Raw genomic sequence first — 24,382 nt, 5'->3', positions numbered from 1 at the left:
GTCCTCTCTCATTAGACAATGAAAGAAAAGTGAAGTACAATATAAGTGTGGCTTTACTGAATAGTAAGCTTCAATCACAACGCTTGGATTCTCAATCAACTTTAGACAAATTTATTTTTGCAAGTCATGTTTAAAGCTGGTATTTCTGCACAGTTGCAGATAACAATCAGACTAGAGCGTTATTATTAGAATTATTCTATTTGTAGAATTTGATGCCATTGGTGGTTTTGTAGGATTGTTTCCAACTCGCGTGATCCACCTGCTCTCCCACTTGCAACACAGAAAGGGAAGCACCCACTGATTATATTTATTAAAGAAAGTCTCATTTAATCCAATGAGTCACTCAAACTGAGGATTTTTTATGTGTGGGTTATGACGTTCAAAGCATCACTCTAATACCTCAATAGGACCTTTTGAATACAAAACAATGACATGCAGTAAATGTACTTCCGGCCACTCAAAGTGCTTTAACACTACATGTCATCATTCACCCATTCACACCCATTCATACACTGATGGCAGGGGCTACCATGCAAGGTGCCAATCATTCATACACCGCAGGAACAGCCTGCGGAAGCAATTTGGGGTTAAATGTCTTGCCCAAGGACTCATGGACAAGTCTTATCGAATCCACAGTTCTTGGGAATTTGGAATTTTTGGAAAGTTGATACCCAACCCTAAACACAACCCTCTGCTGGTTAATGCACCTGTGTGTGCTGTCAGCGTATTTTACATGCAGCATTGCTCTTTGTTCTGTCACACCTGACTTAGATATTAATTTATATGAGAGAGATTGTGTGACATCAGTGTTTCCTCATGGTCTCTATCACTTAGTACATTTTAATCCTGTTGCACACACATTAACCCTGGTTCAGACCCAGGTCAAGGTAATGGCTTACTTAAGCTCACTTTATATAGTTTGCAGTAACATGATTGCATCTCCGGTAAGCTGGGTTTACAGGTATGGACAAATATGTGGCTAAAAGGTAAAGGTAATATAACCAAATAAACCACTGTTATTCATATATTGTTACTTGTGGTTTTGCTGTTGCCTTAAAAACACATTTCGTTTTTACACCGCCAAGCGGCTCCTTTTTGTAAAGCACCATTTTGCTTCTGCCCCGCTGTGTGACTTTGTGTGTGTGTGCAGAATTGAAACGGTGTAAGTAACAACAAAGCAAAGCAGTGGACCAGGCAAGAGTCATTTAAATACTGAGAAGTATCCCAGCTCTGTCTATTGAGCTTTGCTTATTCTGATTAGATGAAAATGTTGTCACAGCAGTTGAAATAACCACCATTACCATACTATTACAGTTGCGTCATCAGAGGACTTATAAATGCACGCGTCGTCATTTCTGCTTTTCCAGTCTGCTCATTTTTCAACTTGGTAATTTAGATCCACATCTCACCTTCTATTGCATTATCTCCTCTGGTAATTCACTTAGCGTGGTCGCCCCACGGTGAGCCGCTGTGAGTTGGTGGGTTATCAGATTTCAGCCTGCTAATTATCAGGACACGTTTTATTACCCAGAGCTTCCAAATCAGCTACAAGGTCCTTCAGTTTCTTTACTTGGATACATTTAGTTCAAGGCCAAGTCACTCGTAGTTGAACTTGAAAAAGGGAGAATGGTCTATTTTCCACTCAATACTTATGATGTTGAGCTGAGGGATAACATATTTTTTACTGCACACAAAGGATGTTTTAATGAACCCATCCCTAGTGAGTGTGTCCCACAGTAATGCATTATAATCTGCTTATCACTCAGGTGAGGTCAGCCTCATTATGGATAAAACCCCTGATGTGACTGAAGGTCCTCAGTCGGTTAGCAAAACGACCACAGACACACACACACACACACACACACACACACACACACACACACACACACACACACACACACACACACACACACACACACACACATTGGCCTGTTGGACTGGTGTTTTGATAATCCAATATAAGATTTACGGAGGCCAACTTGTGCCACAGTGATGTAATTCACTCATTAATGAGTGATGAATTTCTCCTACACTATTGGTTGATTTTAGTGGCTCTCTTTCTGAGCGTTGTTTACTGCATCTCTTTCCTATTGAACTATAAAAAGGAATCAATGGTCAAAGCCAAATTAACTCCTATGTGCTAGTACTGACATGTTCATGCTAGAGTGGGTTTGCTCTGTCTGTGGCTGGCAGCATCACATTTCGCTGCCTGTGAAATTAGCTTTCTCGATGCTGACCAAATGCAGCGTAGTTCATCAAATCCTCTGCCTCATCTCCTGTGACCCAACCACATGCCAGTGTATCAAACAGGCGTCTATGACCAAACAAGCACGGCGATGCAATCCATTCTTTTCAGACCATCTTCATAGAGGAGCGTTTCCTAACATTTGCACATCTACGACGTGACGGCCTTGATGTTTCACCAGGTTCTGTGCTGACATTATTATATTGTTATTATATAATTGATATATTATTGTTAAATAAATTCAACACTACCTCATGCAAACTATCTACTTGATTGTTTTGAGTGTGAAAACAACAATGACTGGTAGAGGGACCATGTGTTAAGGGTCAGCTTTCAGCTAAGGATCCCGCCTTGGATTTACATCTGAGGTCATACATATCTGGAAACTCTGACTGGACTTTGGTTGCTCTGTAAAGATATAGTGGAGCAGAGAATGAAGTCACCTGCATGTGAGCGTGCCCTGCTGGTTAGCTCACGGCAGTTACAGCTGATAATGTCGCCCCGACCGATGGCGTTGTCGCGGAAGCGTAGCACCCAACCTCCGGTCCCCCCTCAGGTGAACACTGTTAGCCGTTTCTGTTGTTTAGCACCGTTAGCTGGGAGCCGCCGGCTCAGCGATGATGTTTGACAAAAGTCAGGTGTCTTTTTGAGTGACCTTACAGAACAGCCTCGCTCTTATCAGCTACCAACTCTGCTGCTGCACAGACAACTGCTTGAACAGAGAATAAAGACTAGATGAGGCTGCTAAACATGACTGTGAGTGCTGCCGCTGCTGATCACATTCAAGCATTTAAAAAGTGAATATGAGGACCCGACTAACAGAAGCAAACAGACATTTCTCCACACTGCAGCCTTTACGTTGTCGCTGACGGGGTTCAAGGTTGTTCCACATGTTGAAGAGGCTATGCAGAACGGGGCTCGTCAGGATTAGAGGAATGTTGAGTGTAGTTCTAGCCTCATTAAACACAAAACACGGGGTGTCGGATGTCTGACAGAGGCATGAGAGAGAGAGTACATTTAGAGCTCAGAATAGGCACCAAGGATGCTTCCATGCTGCTTCGTTATATGATTCAATCCAAAATGATTCCTCAAAGAAAAGGTGGAGGAAGGAGCTTGGCATGACTGGTACAATACGTAACTTATAGCAAGGGCTGTTTCCAGGCTGTTACTTCAATGTGACACTATCAGTGTTTAGTTTAGTTCCTTATAAGCCTTGTTTTCACTTTACAATTCTGTCTGCCCCATAGTCTGTATATAAGAAGTGGACGTAGTCATCGTGACGTCACCCATTAGTTTGTGCACTACCGTTACGAAGCCTTGAGTTTGGTGATTTTTGCCATCGCCATCTTGGAATATGGCCGTCGCCATGTTGGTTTCTTGCAACCGAGGAATGGCAGTTACCATATTTGGAATGTGGAGGAGAGACGTAGAGACGCCGTATACAGCTCTGGTAGCTGCAGTGACCTGTCAATCACAGTAGTCCCGCCCTAAAGCATACTCTACTTTATGGTCTATTTGACTCTAAATGGATCATAATTTACTAAATGAACATCATGCTGTGTTGAAGAAGACTTGTAACTAGAGATTGAGACCATAAACTCATGTTTACAATGTTTACTGAGGTAATAAATCAAGAGAGAAGTAGAGTCATTTTCTCATAGACTTCTATACAACCAGAGGAGTCGCCCCCTGATGGTCAGTAGAGAGAATGCAAGTTTAAGGCACTTCTGCATCGGCTTCTCTCTGCAGAAATCCAAGTTGCCACCAGATACGATCTCCTGGGAAAATGAAGGCTCCATTTACAGCACAAAGGAAGTGCGTCTACCATTTCACTATGCGCTTTTTTTTCCCCCCGGTAGCTATTGGTAGTCACCAAAGAGTATCAATGGAAGTTCTTTGCAGTGGCGGACGGTGGAACAAGTGAAGTAACTTTTGAAAACAAAATGCAGTGTTTGCCGTGCAGTATTGCTAACTCTTTTCCAATGAAAGTGGCTAGCTCTAGCTAGCGCAAAGGCTCATTTGCATAGCCGTGTGATGCATCATGCATTCATTTGCATAACCGTTAGTGGTTGTGTCAGTTGCAGCAGGAGGAGAGAGAGACGGCAGCATTGGGAATAAGCTGATGTATTTGAATATATTTCTTTCGCTACATAAGGAGTTTACAACCCTCGTCCTGTTTTGTCACTTCAAACCAACTGCTCTGTCTGAGCTCATCATTGATGAGGAGAAAAGTGTGTGGGAGCATATATGTTTTATTTGAAAATGTGGAAATAACTGCAGATAATTCAAAACATTTTACTGTCAATCTTCAGTGATGATGTGAACAATGCAAGTTTTTGGCTGAATTGCGCCTTGGGAGTTGCAGTTAACTTCTCCCTCAAAGTTTCTAAGTGCACATGCACATACTTTAGACTTTTTTTAATCAAAGAACTAAAAATGTTCATCTTCTGTGCTGATGATTCAGGAGCGAGCGTTTCATGCTGATCCAAGCTGTAGTGGCCTCGACTGTGAGTCACGTAACATTGTCTATGGGACAGATGAATGGGACTTTTCCTCCTGCACACATCAGCATTTTAAGCTATTACATATAAAAAATAATCACAAATGCAATAAATCCTTCAAACAGGAAATATACACTGTTTGTGCCAGGCTGATTGGAAATGTATACATAGTCGTGGGAGTTCCAATTAGCAAACTCATAAAAAATACTTGGGGCAAAGGAAACTTTACCAGATGTGACATGAAAGCAACAAAATAAATAAGGAACAGATGTTTAAAGAAATGTGCTACTGTGGTGTTGTAAAGATGACTTTTAGTCACTGTAGACAACGTGAATGGAATAGCGAGAGAAGGACCCAGGGACATTACTTTTGACACTGTCGCAGCCAAATTTCAGTGCATTCTCAGAGCACTGCCACGATGGAGGTGCCTGCTGCGCTGGTGGTAAATAAAGTTTGTTGTGAAGAAGCTCTGTAGTGATTTAATGCCCTCTTGATATGTCTGCAGAATAAGCTTTACACTCTGCTGTCCTTCAGAAATCATGACACGGCAACACACTGCTGACATTCAGCTATAGTCAGACACTCTGCTGAAGAGGGTTGCAGAGTCCATGGGAAGCTGAGTGCTGTTGCTGGGAGCTCCTAGAACCGGCCCTGAAGTGCCAAGGAGACCGCATTGTCCTATTTGCATATCAATATGTTTGAATAGTGGGTGCTTTCAATTGAGCGAGAGAGGAGGGGCTGTGGTCATCAGACATTCTGTGTAGTGTTGGGTGAAACAATCGGTACTGCTAATGCCTCATTTCACCTGCATAGTACCGCTCCACTCGACTCACATTTGGTACCAGGTAAATCACTAGATGTCGTTTTCCACTGCAAATATTACCTCATCATCTGATCGACACCGTGTGAAACTGCCGTGACATCATCATCAACGCGACACACTGGATCCTTTCATGGGCAACCGAACAGAGGAACGTCTGCGCCTCATAAATTGACGGTAGCTTGGCTATTTAAAAAAAAAAAAAAAAATGGCGGGTTTGTGCAAGAAACGTGGCCCGCTCTTAGGCAAGTGACAATTCTGGTGACGCTTCTCTGACCAATCAGTGGCCTGCAGTGTTTTAAGCCCACCTTCTTGTATCTGCTCAGCTCCCTTGGAGCCAAATCAGACTTTAGTTCATGCAACGGTGTTGTAGTGTCACTAAACCGCCCTTTTAACACCAAGTGACTGCACAGTAACGTCTTTTGTTCCCTTGTGGCAGGCTTGTACAGTTCTGGATCGTCGGTTACGTTAACTTTTCACCACAGACCGCTTCATCTTTTTTTCCAACCATCAATTAGTCCGAAGAGTGGAATATTTGGGTCAAGCCCCAACTATATCCTCACGTGGAGCCATGTCCGGTTTAAAGCATTCAGAAACGCTTGATTTAGTCAGTAGCTTTATCCAACATCGTACTGCAACAAGACATTGAATGACGGCTGGAATCTAGTGATGAATGAGGCAGTGAAAAGCACTGAGCTGGCTGAATGTAGTGGACACACGGCTTTGTATTTGATAAGCAAGTAGTACAAATTGTTAATAGCTGTAATGTTTAGACAAGACGTGAACTTCCTGGTTCGTTGATTATTCTGCTTATCATGCTTGAGAATCCGATCCCCAGTTAATCTGAATAAAAAGTGACCGCTGCAGCATTATAAGTGCAGTATGATAGGTATGTTCTGTGATGGCCTGCATTACTGCACTGGACTGAATGTGTAAATGAACAACTGATGAATTGTAAATCACAACTTTGACTGATCACTGATGGTGATGATTTGTCCACCAGCAGTAGAAGGCCCAGCATTCAGTGCATGTCTACATACAGACTGCTGGTAACGATAGCAGGAATTAAGAAAAGGTCACCAACCCTTTTCATATACCATCTGCTGTTTGGGTCTACTGACATGTCTCTATCTCAAACTGCTTGTGCCTCAGTGATGATGATGATGATAATCCATGGCATCAATAGGCCTCGTTATAGCTGCATCTTCTCTTTGCATCGTAGCTGCAGTGTCTTAAACTGTACGAGGTCATGTGGGTGAACTTCGCCATCCTAGTATTGATTTCATCTTGAAGGGTTTTGTGTGCCTTCACGTGGCTCGCTCCTACTCTAGAGCTGCTTCCCAGAGGGTTTAACATGAGATCCAGTCTGCTAGGAGAGAGTGCAGAAACTGTAGCAAAACACAAAACTGAAAGTTCACAGTAACACCCAGACATCATGGGATATAAAGTCATCTTTTATGTGATTGCACATGCAGTGTTCATATTTAAACCTGATGGTGATTTAGTTTTCTTTTGGACAAAAATGTGAATTAGCCTTGATTTTGTTGTTTGTGGTCAACAAAAACGTTCCATTGTCCTTTTCCTTGTGCATTTAATGTCCGCTGAGCCTACTGAGGCTACAGCTGTCGCCATCTTCTTTGATGTGTACAGTTACCATGGTTACATCTATTGCGAGGTTTGTGGAGAAGGCTCTGTATGCTTACCGTCTGTATACCAGACTGTAAGGTTCCTACACATAGTGTAATTCAACTTTTTCTTAGTTTTAGTCTGGTTTTCATCCACACAGATGTGACGTAACCTTCCTCACATCAGAACATGAAACAAACACAACTGTCACATTTACATCCACTTTTCTCCAGTGTTTCACACCATTCATGCGCTCTTTTGGTTGCGCTCTCTTCTGCAACAGTTCTCCGACTCCACCAACCAACTCCTAATAATCACATAACGGTTGTAAACGAAAACGAGCATTCATTTGCATTTTCTTTTGCAGACACATTTGAATGGAAGCATGGCCACAGACACTGCTGGCTTTAATGAACTCATAATTGCCGCGTCATACACTCATCATACACATTTTTTGGCTCGAACCTGTGATAAGACACAATCTTGGATTCTAACGAGGACAACTTTATCACCAGCAATGCTGCCATCCGGATCTCGACTGTGCAGAAACTACTCAGTCTTGATGTTTAATCTCCTCGGAGCCCGGGCTCTGTCCTCTCTCAAGGTCGGCTATTTTATGGGTTTTCTGCTGCATCAGGTATTTGTGGGAAGCTCTGCCTGCCTGGCATACTCAAACGCGCCTCCTCTTTTCTACACACTCATTTTCCTCCGCGTACAATAACAAAAGAGATGCGTATCGTCAAGCCCGCGGCATATGCATGCAGGCGCTTCCACCCGAAAGCACTCTCTTAATGTCAGATGGGCCGAGCTCACGTCCTTGCTGTGTAACTTGGAAGCTGTTTAAGGTGATTTAAGAGCCGGGCTTTACGGTAGCCCGGGACAAGAGATGAATTTACGCATGTGACCGGTGCGTCCACAGCTCACCCTGCCTTCACGCTCCCGTCACACCACTGTAGCTGTCTGGTCCATACTGTGTTCGTTTGGTTGGTTGGTTGAACTCCATGAGATCCTACAGAGCCACAGAAGTGGATCATCTTTTCACCCAGACTCGCAGGCAGCCGGGCCATCCGGATGCGTTCTTATTCCATGAACGATCACAGGTGAAAACAAGGTGGCGCATTAGTTTCTGATTGGTCCAGAGGGAGACTTATTCGCTCACGATTCATACCGTCACCGTGTTATTTTTAGAACGACGCTCCCTGAATCACTTAGAATGAAAAACTTTCTTAAAGATATAAATTAACTTCAGCATTTTAGATGACTTCCTGTACCAGTTAAATGAAAGAAAATCTGTCTTTTAGTATTTGTTATCCACTTATTTCTATGTCTATTATTATAGATAGTATATGTTATATGTAACAGAGAGCCCCGGGAGTTACGTATGCCGAGCAAGTCTTTGTGAGATGTAGAAGCAGCTGCTTCAGTGTGTCTTATGAGGATCCTCTCCTCCCACGCTTCTGTCCCCCTCCCACCTCCCCTCTGTCTCTCTCCTCTCGGCGTCATCCTCCAGGGATTCACAGTGCACATCCATTCACCGCCACACACAAATGGGCTGGGTGGACTTTTCCGTCCTCCCCTGTGTTCGTTGGGTCGTTCCCTCGGTGCTCCTGTCGTCTATTTTTGTCGGGCGACAACATTGTATTTCATTGGGAGGTCGTGTGGTGGGTTGTATTATAGCAATAATACACGTCAGGGCGTTCTCTGCTGTGATTATGGGTACTCTGATGATTCGGTGGGTAGGAGATGAGCACGGTTGATGGTCCCAAACAGGGGGCGACTCCTCCGGTTGCAAAAAGAAGTCAGATTATAGAAGTTGGTGCCGTCTCCTCATCGTCTTGTTGTAGTCATGGGAAAAAACTGTTAAACCCATTTAGTTTTTGTGCAACAAATAAACACTGAGACGAGAAGAGCATTGAGCCAAAGACTCAGACCCCTGAGGTGTTCCACCGAACGACACATGGGGTCATTCCTTCTACTGGCCATCAAACTGTTCAACTCACCCCCAGTCTCCCCACTCACAGTCTGGACATTAACAGATCGCTAACCGGACTTAAAATTACATTGCAATTAGAAGCCGTCTAACTTCTGGCACGGTGCAATACATCTTTTTACTTAATTCTACCGTACTGCAGCTCGTATGCATGCTCATAGTTCTTATACGTTTGTGTTAGTACTTGTGTTTGACATTTGTCACTGTGCTCTTCTTCATACCATTCGTTTCATTCGTGTACTACTGCTGTCCCCCCTGGGGATAAATAAAATGCCTTTCCAGTAATGGGACAAGGTCCACTGTCTTACTGCCGGTATAACTTTAATTTGCTGGAGGAAGCTATTCTGGAATAGTGCCTTATGTTGGTCAGAGCATTTCCAAAGTCTCTTGTGTTTGCAGAAATCTTACACTAGGCTTGCTATTGCATTACAAGCTTCTGGTTTTTGGATGTGTGATTGTGTTGCATTTTTTCATCTTGATTGGTCAGTTTACATCATTGAAACCAACATTGAGCTCTTCTTTTTGGTGTGAAAGCTGTCAGTAAGTCAGTAAATGTCTGGACCAGGGGGAAACCTCCGGTTCTGCAGAGTGAAGCCAGTGCCTTAAACTTGCATTCTTTCCTCTGACCATCAGGGGGCGACTCCTCTGGTTGTATAGAAGTCTATGAGAAAATGACTCTACTTCTCTCTTGATTTATTACCTCAGTAAACATTGTAAACATGAATTTATGGTCTCAATCTCTAGTTGCAAGTCTTCTTCAACACAGCATGATGTTCATTTAGTAAATTATGATCCATTTAGAGTCAAATAGACCATAAATTAGAGTATGCTTTAGGGCGGGCTTACTGTGATTGACAGGTCACTGCTGCTACCAGAACCGTATACGACATCTCTACGTCACTCCTCCACATTCCAAATATGATAACTTCCCATTATCGGTTGCAAAAAAACAACATGGCGACGGCCATAATCCAAGATGGCGACGACAACATCTCAGAACTCGAGGCTTCAAGACGACAGTCCACAAACCAATGTGTGACGTCACGATGACTACGTCCACTTCTTATATACATGGTCTAGATCCAGTGCTGCTTGTATATGAGATAGAGAAAATGGCATTTTATATAAAACATGGGGTTGGCTTGAGAAAAACAAAAGTTTAAAGCATCGATATTCTGGCTTGAAATAGAGACCAGAGGATATCAGGGCGGCCAATGTTGGTGTCTGACTGTTAATCACAGAGCGCCGTGCGTGCCAGAATCTCCATGTGTTAACACCGAAGTGAAATCCTGCTTTGCAAAGCTCCATCAGCATGACTTATTTGATCGATAGACTACACACACAACTAATGATTTTTTTTTCTTCCTCTGTCCTCTCATCCTTCTCCCATGCCAATCTTCCCGTTCCTTTTCCTCTTTTTACCACAGTCCTTCCTCCCCTCTCATTATTCCCCACTTTTTTTTCCTCCCCCGTCATCCTCCCTCTCTTGTGTCTACATGTGATTTCTTAAATCTCATTTGTATTTCTCCCTCCTGATCTACCTCTTCACATCCTCCCCCTCCCCTCCCCTCCCTTCCCTCCCTCTCTCCCTCCCTCTCTCTGCTCCTCTGGCAGGCTGCTCATTGCAGTGAGTCAGTATCATGGAGGCAGGCAGCGGGGCTGCCGCAGCGGTGGGGAGTGCAGCACTAGGACTGCTGGGAGCCACAGCCACGTCCGGCCATGACATCTTGGACAGGTAAGAGCGAGGGACGAGGCCGACGCGCGCCCTCGAGGGGACAGACAAGAGGCGAGGAGGAAGAGTGTGTGTCTGTGGAGAGAAGGACCACACCTCAGGTTGTAGTTTTGGTGAGCATGCTAGTTTGTTTATAGTCAGAGTAGGGGGGCTATGGAGAGTGTGTGAATATGTGTGTGTGTGTGTGTGTGTGTGTGTGTGTGTGTGTGTGTGTGACTATCCTATTATGCTCTGTGTGCATGTGTGTCTTCCTCTGTGTCATTACTCTTGCTGTATGGGAGGAAAACGCTCAGTTTTTGACAGTTGGAGAATCTGGTTTGGCTTCCTCCATGCCTCAAGGAGAAATGACATCAGGGTATGTGCATGCAAAGGGGGGGGGGGGGGGGGGGGGGGGGGCGGGTAGCTCTGCCGATAGGGTGAGTTTGCACAGTCACCACCCCACCCTCTATTTAACCCCCATCAGCCCATCGCAACTGGGGTGACGGCGGCCACTAGCTGCCACCGCCGGAAACCCCTCATTCAGATTTCCCATTACTGACGGATGAGCCGGTCAGCACCAAGAACCGCTGCCTCCGCCGAGGGGCCAAATGGATCAGCTTTCAGCCAGTTACGTCATCGCTACAGCTGTACACCCACACTCCCGTGCACTGTCATCACATACACACACACACACACACACACACACACACACACACACCTCATGCATTCACACACATATGGACTCGCCTCCCAGGGATGTTTTAGGACAAACATTGCCATCACACGTGTAGACGATATAAACGCACACACAACAAACAGACGTTTATCTTTGCCGTCGGGGGGGGGGGGGGCTTCTTGGCGCTTCAGCTCTCTCATTGGCTAACAGGTTCTGTTGGGAGAATCACTCATCAAATCAATCGTTGTTACGCTCTCGGTCAAACTAATCTCCCAACACGTCCCGGGGATCTCCTTTGACACACTGAGCAAGCCGAGATGGAAATTAAGGCTGTGACTCATTTAATCATTGCTTTACTATTTCTGTTAGTCACCGCTCGCATGCTGAGCCTTCTCTGAGATCCACAGAAATATACATCCAGGCTTACATCTGTTCCCATGCCACTCCACCAGGTAGCCAGTAGCTTCCCTCCCCAGCGTTACAGGCAGCATGATGTGGGTTCATTCCCACCGCTGGATTACTGTGTGCGTCACTGGCTGCACATGTGTGTGCATCCGTTTGTTTTCTTTCTTTCATCTGTTTTTTTGCAAATGTGTGCTGCTGTATGTTATCTTTTTTGGAGGTTGATTGAGGGGGGTGGATTACAGTTAAGGCTGCTCAGCCCCTTCACTTGTATCCCCCAGTCCTGAACTGGGTCTAAATCCTGCACCGGGGTTACCATGGCAGCAGCAGCTTAGCATACATTAGACAGCGGTCCAACGTTACTACTGAGTGTGAGTGAGTGAAAAGAAGAGATGAGAGAGGAGAGCGATAAAGAGGAGAAGGGGAAAGAGATGTTCCTCTTCTGATAAATTAGTTCTTGATGATGTCATGTACAATATGTGCGAGGGTGTATGTGCGAGAGCTCAGTCTGTTGACCACTGCAGCAGAGTATTTCTTTTATCAGGGACGGGGAGGGCGGTTGGCTGGGGCTAGAGCATTATTAAAGTTGTCCGGTGAGTCCTGGTGGACAGGAACCAATCAGAGGATCTGCAGCCAGGACTGAGGGGGCCAGATTTGGGGAAACTAGGCCCCCCAGGTGGTGATGCCGAGAAAGAGAATGAAAATGCTGTAAAACTGTATACTGTTTGTGATTCCTCTATCCAGTCAGACAGATGAGCAGACCACAGAGCAGTACAGGCTGCGAGGGGTGTAGCACTCCATGTGCTTGAGCAGTCGATTTAGAGGTGCTAAATTTCATATTCAGAACATTGATATAGCATCAAACAACTATTATCTATGTAAAGACAGAGTGGATCAATTTCTACCTGAGTAGAGCGTGAAGTCACTTTCCCTCTGTGTGTTCAGGCTGGCAACATCCAGTTCTGCAGAGTGAGAGGGGGGCCAGGGGGCGACTCCTCTGGTTGTATAGAAGTCTATGAGAAAATGACTCTACTTCTCTCTTGATTTATTACCTCAGTAAACATTGTAAACATGAGTTTATGGTCTCAATCTCTAGTTGCAAGTCTTCTTCAATACAGCATGATGTTCATTTAGTAAATTATGATCCATTTAGAGTCAAATAGACCATAAAGCAGAGTATGCTTTAGGGTGGGGCTATTGTGATAGCAGGTGACTACCACTACCAGAGCTGTATACGGCGTCTCTACGTCACTCCTCCACATTCCAAATATGGTAACCTCTGTTTATTAGCTGCACAAAAACCAACATGGTGACGGCAAAAACTCCAAACTCAAGGCTTCAAAATGGCAGTTCACAAACAATGGGTGACATCACGATGACTACGTAGTACTCCATGGATGTTGTTCATTGTCACTTTGAGCTCTACAGATTCTGCTAACACGTAGTGGAACTGGTAAACCAGTTTGAATGTCAAAGCTTTTAAAGGAGGTTAAATATATATAGTTTTTGTAGCTTCACCAGTAGATCCTTTTTGTTTGATTTGGTGTTTATTGCGCGTTGCACAAGGATTTATACAGTGTATGTGCAGCTCAATGTATTCTCAATAGTGACGTTGGAGTGACCTCCAACGTCACTATTAGTATGTCTCCTTGGCATTAGTATAACCCAGCTTCTTTATGTACTGCCTTTGTACAAGGGAGAGAAGTTGAGCTGCTCTTCCAAGTTCTGTTTAAACCCGGCGACCATGGAAACGTTCAGGTATTTCTGTAAATTTGTATCAACAGCAGAGGAATATTTATAGAGACATCAGGGAATATTTTAGTTGAGCATGGCTGGCTGTAGTGCTGACTTAAAGTGGAACACCACTGTACTCCACATCATATTGCTCGGGCAATATAAGATGATACCGGTTCATTAAGCTACTGGTGTAAATATCTGGACGGCAGAACCCAATGGAAGCAAGAACAGATAGACAATTGACGTCTTGTCTGCGATGCTGTATGTGATGAAGTGCCTCAGTGAGACTGTTGGCCGACTGGAGAGACTTCCAGCCAATGGACGAGATCCAGATCATGCATACGGTTGGATTCCCGTGCGCTGCCTGTTAATCGCTTCCTCCCCGGGATGCTTTCCTCCGTATTTATGGCTGCGTGGTGCTTTCCAAGGCTTCTCCTTCAAAGTGAAAATGAAGCATGTGCAGGGTCCGCATTAGCCCTGAGTCTCTATTATTTACTCAGGACGGACTACAATGAACTCAGCACTGTAATGAGTCATGTCTGATTTACTCAGACTCCTTCAACCTGTTCACTGGGGGGGGGGGGGATTTTCAGAACCATTGTGATCATTTTGTATGCAAGGTATGATTGTACCAAACATGATCACAAACTCTGTTTCTGCATTGATAAAATCAGATGATATGGGTGCTTGTTGTTGAGGATGTTCCAAAATATTGAAGTCAACTTGGAAAAATTCACCAATTTAGTTTAGATTTGTTAAGATATTACTAGTCATGTAAATGCTAATGTTTCACCGCACACAGCGGATACCAACCGAACTGAGATGACATGTGGGTCGTGGTGGCAGACAATGAAATCATGCGGCTATTAACTGCTTTATCATTTGATGACGACGAAACCCAAAACAGTCACCATCTTTCTGAGCTCCGCTACCTGTTACACCATAGAAACCGACCTGTGTGCTGTGCTCTACAATACATCAGATCAATACTTATTTAAAATCATACCGTCAGGATTAATAAATGGTTTGGCTTGGTGAGGCGTTGCTCCTTTTTCTCCGCCCCCTGAGTTTCGGTTGTCAACACAGACTGTATATAAGAAGTGGACTTAGTCGTCGTGATGTCACCCATTGGTTTGTGGACTGCCCATAGGAAGCCTCAAATTCAGAGATTTTGCCGGCTCCATTTTGTCTTTTTTTTTTGCAACCAATAATTAGAAGTGACCGTATTTGTAATGCGGATAAGTGACGTAGAAACTTTGTACATCGTTCTGGTAGCAGCAGTGACCTGTCAGTCACTCTAAATGGACCATCATTTACTAAATGAACATCATGCTGTGTTGAAGAAGACTTGCAACTAGAGATTGAGACCATAAACTCATGTTTACAATGTCTGAGGTAATAAATCAAGAGAGAAGTAGAGTCATTTTCTCATCGACTTCTATACAATCAGACTTCTTTTTTTAGTGCTGGTCATAGAAAGGATGGAAGTTTTAAGACACTTCTGCATTGGCTTCACTCCGCAGAACCAGAGGTTTCCGCCTGGCTCCCAATAGCTCTGGAGAGAGGTTTCACACTTGTGGACACTTATGGCCATAATCTCTCTCTGGTGTTAAGACCCATCAGGCAGTGGTTGGTGTATTTCTGCTGCGTTCCTGCTTGTTTGCATATTCTGGTCAACATTGTGGAACCTCCTCTTAAAAAAGCTCTTCATGTCGGTTAGCAGGTGGATTGGTACAGCATCATCCACTCCTCCATAGAAGTTAACCTTCAATGATTCCATGTTTTAGCAGCTGATCTGTAGCCTGCTCCATATTGGCTGATTGAAGTCCCCGTGACCCTGTCGCTAAGCAACCAGTGTAACCTTTTTTTTTCATCGACCGCATTGTGATACTGAAGGTGCAAATGAAGTAGACGTCATAGCAGTGGTTATATTATATCCAGGTATGAACCAATCACATTGCTTGATTTGAGCTACTACTTTCATAATGTACATTACTCGATAATATTCAAATATAATCATGAGGTATAAAAGATGCTCTGTAGCTGCGTAAGCTAACGCTAGCTTCCCAGACTGACGGGACGGACTGCTCCACAGCCCTGAATCCTTGAGTTCTCCGTTCAGTATCAGGTTTTATTTGATGAGATAAGAACTATGGTATCATGTGATTTAACTCTGTTCTTTTCTTACACTCGACAACTGCAGAGCCAGCTGTCAGCCACGGACGTGAGGCGATTGCTGAGATTGTTTATGTAAAAAACAGATGACCAGCAGAAACGCAGCCAACTCTGAAAAATGTGGCATTTCTGACATGCAAATAACAGCCAAGGTTTCTTTTATGTTATTTCACAGAAGTAGCTTTAATTAGGCATGCTACAGTAAATTTATCGTGACAGTTGTCGTTATAGCTGAAGAAATCAGTGGTTGATCCATACAACTTGTTAAGGCACTTAATTATGCAAGTTTATTTAAAGCTATTTAAATAAATAAAATAAAGGCAGCTATTTTAATTTGAAAATGTGCACTCCTAAATTGTGATTTTGTTACAACTAATTTGTCAGTACTAGTTATTAGACTGGTTAATCCATCCAACCATTTTCTGCTTCTTATCCGGGTTGCATTGATTTAATTAGCCAAGCATTATTGTTATACAGCTGGCAAGTACAAACAAAGTGTTATGATAAATACCAGTAACATATGATTAATATATCTTTTCTACTCGTTTTCCTTCATAATTTCACACTCTGGCTGGTATGCTCATGAAATGAGTCTTGATTGCACTCTATGTACATTTTTCAAAGTCTTAAATTAAACTTTTTAAAACGATTTACTAAACTATTCAAATTTAGATTTAACCCTGAGCTTGACTTACTTCCACTTCCCTGCCCAGTCCGTCACTGATGGAATGTCTTTAGACCATGAAACCAAGCTTGAATGTCAGCCTCGACAAATCTGCCACCATAGCTTCAGCCAGAGGCAGCAGGCAGAAGCTCTGCTATGTTACAGCAACATGCACCCTAAAATACGTTTTACTGGTCATTCTTATGATATTGGATAGCTTGGCCTAGATTTGTTTGTATTAAAGTAATAGTATAACTCCCAGAACAAGAAGAAGGCAACCAGCTGTGTTTTTATTTAAAATAAATAATAACATTTTACATTTTTGACTTTTTCCAACTGTCCAAATCTCTGTTGATTTTATTTGAGGCCTACATTTTCCATTCCGTGATAAGTTTGACTTATCGGGCAAGTCCAACATCAAAAAGCTTGTTTTTCAGATTCAGGTTGACCATTGTTGAATTAGCATGCCGGTTAACATCCATGTGAACGCTGATTTGAGTCAAACTGTCAAAACCAACAGTGATTCAACTATACTAAAAAAAACAAAAAGAAGTGGGCTAAGCTCTTCTGTGACAGACATGTGAAAAACAATGGCCGCTGTTTATAACTGATTCATTACAAATGATTTATTTGAGAAGATTCACACTTTTTTTAATTTGAATGACTTCATTATTCAAACAGCAAATTCAAAGAGTGAGAGTCATTCAGTAGGCTATTCCTGGTGGATACGTTATTGACTACAAAACCAAAACACATTTCATTCTTGTAGAGCAGAACATAAGGCGCATTGGATGTCTCTTTCATCAGACCAGTGCCATGGTATCCTCTGGAGGGTATTATTGGCAGTTCTAAAAGTGGCATGTAGCCACGTGTGTTCAGTCCAGTACAGAAAACATGCTATGCTCTTTAGAGTTGCTCTTATAAACATTAATCACAGCCCTCCAAACTGGCAGCACTTGTTGCCTGGGTTTTGCTGCTTTTATTCATTTCTTGCATCCCAAATAGATCTGTGCTGTTTATTAGGTTTCAACTGTCAACTGTCGGTTCCAAGTAAAAGCTTCTAACACGACTGTCTATGATCTTATTCGCTTTCAGCTGCCATTCTGGACTCATTCTTTGTCTGCGGCTGTCAGATCAAGGCTCTGTCAACAGTAACTCACACACATCTTACTAATGCATTATTAACCTGACTAGGGATTGAAAGGACTTGGGTAACTCAGTTGCCAACCAGTAAAAGGTATGTCAAGATAGGACTGGCAAGGGTTAGGGTCATGGGAGTTTGCCCGCCCAGTCTACATGTGCTTTATGGACTTGGAGAAGGGTATCGACCGTGTCCCCTGGGGTCACCTGTGGAGGGTACTGCAGGAGTATGGAGTACCTGAGCCCGATGCTACGAGCCATCCGGAGAGCTGTGTCCGTATTGTCAGCGCAAAGTCACACGTTTTCAGTGAGTGTTGGGCTCCAACAGGGTGGTTCGGTGTCTCCGACTCTGTTCATGATCGTCGGCATCTCTAAGTCTGAGGCCAGGTCCTCTGCTTGAAAACGGTGGGTTGCTCCCTCTGGGTTGGGAGTGACTCGCTGCCCCAAGTAAAGGAGGTCAAGTATCTTGTTCAGGAAGGAGGGTGAAATCGAGCGTGAGATGGACAGGTGGTGCGGCGCATCAAAAGTGAGGTGAATTGCATTGCATTCTTTATGCAAACAAAAAAATCCCATTTATATGACCACAATAAAACAAAATCAGATGTATGCAAGCATGTTGTTACTTTTTTTGATAGGCTACAACAATGCTGTGAATCAGAATCAGCTTCATTGCCCCTGTATGCGTTGACATACAAGGAATTGAAGCATACATACTGAATATAGCGCTGAATTCATAACAGGCGTTGCATAGTTGAATATTGGTCTATTATTGTGGACACGTAATCTCGTCGTATGGCCTAAGCCTGTCGTGTATTGGAATGATCAGATGAGTAGAACATGAGAGGAACCGTGTGTGTGTGTGTGTGTGTGTGTGTGTGTGTGTGTGTGTGTGTGTGTGTGTGTGCGCATTACCATTTGCTGCTTTCCTGGCTTTCATTTAATCTTCTTTTCTTTTAAAATCTTTTTATTGATTTTGCAAATACTAAAGGGAAAACAGGACTACCCCCAAAAAGTTAGGCTATACAAGACATTACATTCAGTTGCGTGTCGCTTGAAGGTAGTGTAACTGACAAACTGCCACTGAATACAAAAATTATAAATACAACAAACAAACGGACACATCGCTCTGAGGGGATATGGTTTACAGATTGGTTCAACCAGAGCTAAAAGATCCCCAAAACAACAACCACAGTAACAAAACAAAAAGAAAATTAAAAATAAAATAAAAACTAAATAAATGAATGTACATATATAAATAAAAGAAAAAAGGGAGGGGGGGGGGGGGGGGAGTTTAATATGATTTAAGATCTCTATTAACCAACTGTTGTGTGAAGGAGAACGTGTTTCCACTTCAACAGTATAAGGCATCTAGCTAAAAGTGTCGTAAAGGCCAGTATGCGTCGTCCTGTCGACGGCAGATCAAGTACTTCAGGCGGCTGAGTTCCAAATAATGCTATAAGGGGTTCGGGATAAAGTTTTACACCTAGTACTGTCCCAAGTGTATTGAATATTTGATTCCAGAAATCTCTTAAATTTGGGCACGACCAAAACATATGGGTATGGTTGGCAGGTGACTGTTTGCACCTATTGCAGCTGTCATTCATATTCAGGTAGATTTTCGCCAGACAGGCATTTGTGTAGTGTACACGAAACCTTGCATTGCAGCAGCCCGTGTCTCGCACAAATGGAGGAGGAGTGGGTTAAGGCTAGAATGTGAACCCAACGGTTATCAGTTATTGGTTTACCAATATCTGATAACCGTTGGGTTCTTTCCCAGGTCTGTTTCAGATGAGATGTCTGGTCCAGGTTAAGGGAGTCAATGAGACCATAGATAGTTGAGATGGAGCGTTTTTGCGCAGGATCTAGAGTAAGCAAGAAGTCAATCGGAGATCCAGGGGGATGATTTGGAAAGTGAGGATATTTGGATCTAATGAAGTGTCTTATCTGTAGAAAGCGGAAAAGATTAGATTTAGGTAGGTCAAATTTAGATGACAGTCCTGCAAAATCAATAAAGTCCCCATCTTTATAAAAGTCTTTAATGTTACGTAAGCCTTTGTTGTGCCACATACAAAAGGTAGGGTCAGACACAGAAGGTGAGAATAAGTGGTTTCTAAAGACTGGGGCCAAAGTAAAAGGTTTGTCTAGTCCAAAATGTTTACGAAATGGTATCCAGATGTTGAGAGAGTTAGTAAATGTTGGATTTTCTGAGCTCCCGTGGGTTTTAAGTGGCAGTCGTGCTGTGATGAGGGATTGAAGGGAAATCTTGGAAGAGGATAGTTCCATTTGGGCCCACAGAGGGCCATTTCTTAGCCCATCATCCATCCAGTGACGTAGCTTTTCAATGTTGCAGGCCCAGTAATGTTGGATTAAATTGGGTAGCCCTAATCCGCCTGACTTTTTAGGAAGTTGTAAGATTGTTTTCTTAATGCGAGGGGGTTTATTAACCCACAGAAATGAGGAGATATTCTGATCTAGTTGGCGAAAATAGGATTGGAATATGTTGAAACAAATATAGGAATTTGGGAAGAATCACCATTTTTATGAGGTTGACGCAGCCAATGAGGGGCAGGGGAAGAGTAGACCAGCGGGTTATATCGGATTTACAGATGTCAACAAGAGGACGAAAGTTCTTGGCGAAGAGATCTTTAAATGATGGTGTAATGACCACCCCTAGGTATCTAAATCCTTCCATGGTCACCTTGAATGGAAAGAGAGATTGTGGTAGTGCCTTGGCTAACGTATTTATGGGGAAAAGTTCACTTTTATGAAAGTTTAATTTATAACTAGAATATTTTCCGAATTTGAGTAGAATATCTTTGACAACTGAAAGAGATGAGGCAGGATTGGAAACATACAACAGGAGATCATCCGCATAAAGTGATAGTTTGTGTGTGATTCACATCCTGGAAATACCCTCGAATCCCCCTTCTCCCCGGAGCCAGATGGCTAAAGGTTCAATGGCCAATGCGAACAGAAGGGGAGAGAGGGGACAACCTTGTCTGGTTCCACGGCATAAAGTGAAAGGGCGGGATTTTATACCGTTAGTGAGAATGGAAGCAGTTGGAGAGTTATAGCGCAACTTGATCCAGGCTATAAAGTCTGAGCTATAGCCAAATCTTCCCAAAATATAGTATAGATACTTCCATTCGACCCTGTTGAAGGCCTTCTCAGTATCTAAAGATAATATTGCCTCAGGGGTGTCATGATTTGGGGAGCTGATTATGTTAAGCAGCTGCCTAGTGTTAAATGAGGAACTCCGTCCTGCCATGAAGCCTGTTTGGTCTGCAGAGATCAGAGATGGTAGAGTTTTTTGCAGCCGTGGAGATAAAACCTTGGCTAAGATCTTCTGGTCAACATTCAGAAGGGATATGGGCCTGTAATTGTTGCATAATCGAGGGTCTTTGTCATTTTTCAGTAGGAGACAAATGGTGGCTTTGGATAGTGTTGGGGGTATCCGTCCCTTTGTAAATGATTCATTATATACTTTTGTCAGCAGTGGGGAGACTAGGTTGGAGTATGTTTTATAAAATTCTACTATGAAACCATCCGGGACTGGTGATTTCTGTAGTAGTTTAATTGCCTCTTGCACTTCCGTAGTCGAGATCGGAACTCCAAGATTATTAGGTATGTCCTCACTGATTTTGGGGAACGGGATGGATTCCAATGAGTTATGCGCCCCCCCCCCCCCACACACACACATCAGGTGGACAGTCTGATGAGTAAAGATCTGAATAATAACTCAAAAAAACATAATTCACGATCTTAGGATCAGTAACCACATTTCCTGAGGGGGACCTAATCCTAGGGATCAGTCTCGACAGCGCCCTAGCCCTGGTCTGGTGAGCCAAAAGTTTACCTGCCTCCTCTCCCATTTCAAAATAATATTGCTTTGAGTGTAGCAATTGCTTTTCGATCTTAGCTGTTGACAGGTCATACTCAGCCTGGAGCTTGAAACGTTGATTGTAAAGTGCAGGAGTAGGAGTGTTAGCATATTCCACATCCACCTCCTGAAGCCGGTCTGATATCTCTACCAACTTAGCCGATTGTGATCTTTTCAGGTATGAGGTGTAAGTTTAAATTTAAACTACCCCTTAATATACAATTGAAATAAAAACGAAATTCTATTAAAAAATGTATTTTGTTTGGCGCAAAATAATGGCAAAGGTCAAAGGTGACCGCACATGACCGGGCAGTTTTGGATAAGAACAGGTTACACGGGGCTTTATCAGTTGTTTGGCTGCGAACAACAAATATGTCTCTTTCCAAACCGAAAAGGAAAGTGGATGATGAACACAGACAGTTTCAAGATAGATGGACATTGCAATATATATATAATTTTGTGGAGTTTAATGGAAATGCTACTTGCCTGATGTGCAAGTAAAAAGTCGCTGTTTTAAAGGAATATAATCTCAAACGTCATTACTCGACTAAACACGAAGAACAGTATGAGAAGTACCAAGGAGACGAGAGGAAAAAACGAGCCACGCAGCTCCAGAAAGGACTAACATCTCAGCAAAGTCTTTTCCAGAAGGCCAAGAAGGATTGTGATGCTGCAGTTGAGGCAAGTTACGTGGTGAGTGAGTTAATCGCCAAAGCAGGAAAGCCGTTCACCGAAGGGCAGTTTCTGAAGGATTGCATGTTGCATGTCGCTGATATTCTGTGTCCAGAAAAGAAGAGCTTGTTCAGCAATATCTCTCTATCGGCGAACACAGTGGCGGAGCGGATTAACGAGCTATCGCGTGACATATACGACCAGTTACGTGTAAAAGCCAGAGGTTTCACTGCATACTCCGTGGCGCTTGAAGAAAGCACAGACAAAACCGACAATGCCCAGCTAGCCATTTTCATCAGGGGTATTAATGACCGATTTGAAGTAACAGAAGAGTTGCTGAGTTTGTGTCCAATGCACGGTTGCACCACAGCCAAGGATATTTTTCAGAAGCTGTGCGACATGATTGAGCGCGCTGGTTTACCGTGGAACAGACTGGTGGGCATTACCACCGATGGAGCCCCGTCAATGACGGGCAAAAAAAACTGACTGGTAGCACTGGTACAGAGAACATTAGAGGAGGAAAACGCAGATCCAGCTGTTGTTCTGCACTGCATTATACACCAACAGGCATTGTGCAGCAAATGCTTGAAATATGAACATGTCGTGTCTGTTGTCCTGAAATGTATCAATTACATCAGGTCCAGGAGTTTACAGCACTGCCAGTTCAGGGCCTTTTTAGAAGAGATTGAGTCAACTTATGGTGATGTACTTTACTTCACTGAGGTGCGCTGGCCCAGCAGGGGGAATGTCCTGAAGAGATTTTTTGAGTTAAGAGCAGAAGTGAAGACATTCATGGAAGATGGCAGAATGGATGTCCCTGAACTTGATGATCCAAGATGGGTTATGGACCTTGCATTCCTAGTGGACATAACACAGGAGCTGAACATCCTTAACCTGAAGCTCCAGGGCCCTGGTCAGCTGATCACAGCAGTTTATGAAAATGTGAAAGCCTTCTCCACAAAACTGAAACTGTGGAAAACTCAACTTTCTGCAAACAATCTCAGCCATTTCACAACATGCAGATCTCTTGTGGATGAGGGCACAGCATTCACTGGTGATGGATATGCCTGTGCTATTGAAAACCTACTGCAGGAGTTTGATCAGCGTTTTGCTGACTTCAAGGCACACGTGACACTTTCCAGCTGTTTGCAGACCCCTTCTCAGCTGATGTGGAGAGTGTCCCAAGTATGTTGCAAATGGAACCTATTGACTTGCAGTGCAACAGTGATCTAAAAGCTAAATTCAGAGAGGCTCAGGGAAAACCGGACATGACTGGACAATTTCATTTCTGAGAGAATTACCTCCATCCTTCCCTGAGCTGACAAAAGTGTTCAGTCGGGTAATGTGCCTTTTCGGAAGCACATATCTGTGTGAGAAACTTTTTTCGACAATGAACTTTAATAAATGCAAGTACAGGTCCAGGCTTAGTGTTGCCCATCTTGAAGCTGTACTCAGGGTTTCCACCGTGACCTCGATCAGGGCAAATATGCGAGCAAAATTGAGTTTGAGACCCCTGGTGTAAGAGATGGCTTGGCCCCGTAGGTACGCTTTACATGCCTCCCAGAGAACTCCTCTAGCGATGTCGAGGGTGTCACTGAGGCCAAGTTGTTCTGTAAAAGTATTCAATGTTGTTGCAGAATTTGAGATGGTGTATGGTCTGGAGGAAGATCTATCAAGATCGGGGTACTACAAAAAAAAAACACACCCATAAAATAAGGGAACAGTAACAATTCCCAGATCCTCTAAGGCTTCCTGTGTTTATAATGTTACCTGTCGGTTTGGTCCAAATTCCCAAAGTTCAGTGTTACCCTTAGCTGGTGCAGGCATAAATGATAAACAAAGTATTGGTATATAAAACAAATTAAAGTTTCAAAGTGTCATGAGGTGCTACAGTGATTAACGGTTTAATAACAATGTAAAGTAATAACAGTGCAGAAATCAGAGCTTAAGTTCGGAGGACAGCTTGCCTCTAACTACCGAACACGGTTATACGAACAAAATTCTTACCGCCATAACCGGGCTTGATTGAGTGTAGCAACGCTAACTTTCACCGGCTAACTAGCTGCTCCAGCGAATCGAGGTCTGCGCCTCGTTTTGGTGGGTTTTACCATCATTATGAGTCCAGTCGTGTTCTGACAAAGGT

General features: G+C 43.4%; 1 protein-coding gene across 4 annotated transcripts in view; it reads left to right on the top strand.

Moving 5' to 3' along the window:
- The window catches only part of arhgap32b (Rho GTPase activating protein 32b), a 120,444-nt gene that overhangs the window by 26,637 nt on the left and 69,425 nt on the right, over nt 1-24,382 (top strand). For 3 of the 4 annotated variants that reach the window (XM_068721417.1, XM_068721416.1, XM_068721415.1), the window contains exon 2: nt 10,610-10,917. In XM_068721417.1, the coding sequence (XP_068577518.1) occupies nt 10,823-10,917 (95 nt within the window). In that variant the 5' untranslated portion in view covers nt 10,610-10,822. Of the gene's footprint in view, nt 1-10,609; nt 11,028-24,382 lie in introns of those variants that run through there. The other variant, XM_068721418.1, reaches the window with a different exon arrangement.

Source organism: Cebidichthys violaceus, unplaced genomic scaffold, assembly GCF_023349555.1.
Source record: "Cebidichthys violaceus isolate CVI_PGR_0920_01 unplaced genomic scaffold, fCebVio1.0.p SCAF_27, whole genome shotgun sequence".
Taxonomy (NCBI): Eukaryota; Metazoa; Chordata; class Actinopteri; order Perciformes; family Stichaeidae; genus Cebidichthys; species Cebidichthys violaceus.
The sequence above is the reverse complement of the archived record's forward strand: the minus strand, read 5'-3'. Positions and strand labels throughout refer to the sequence as shown.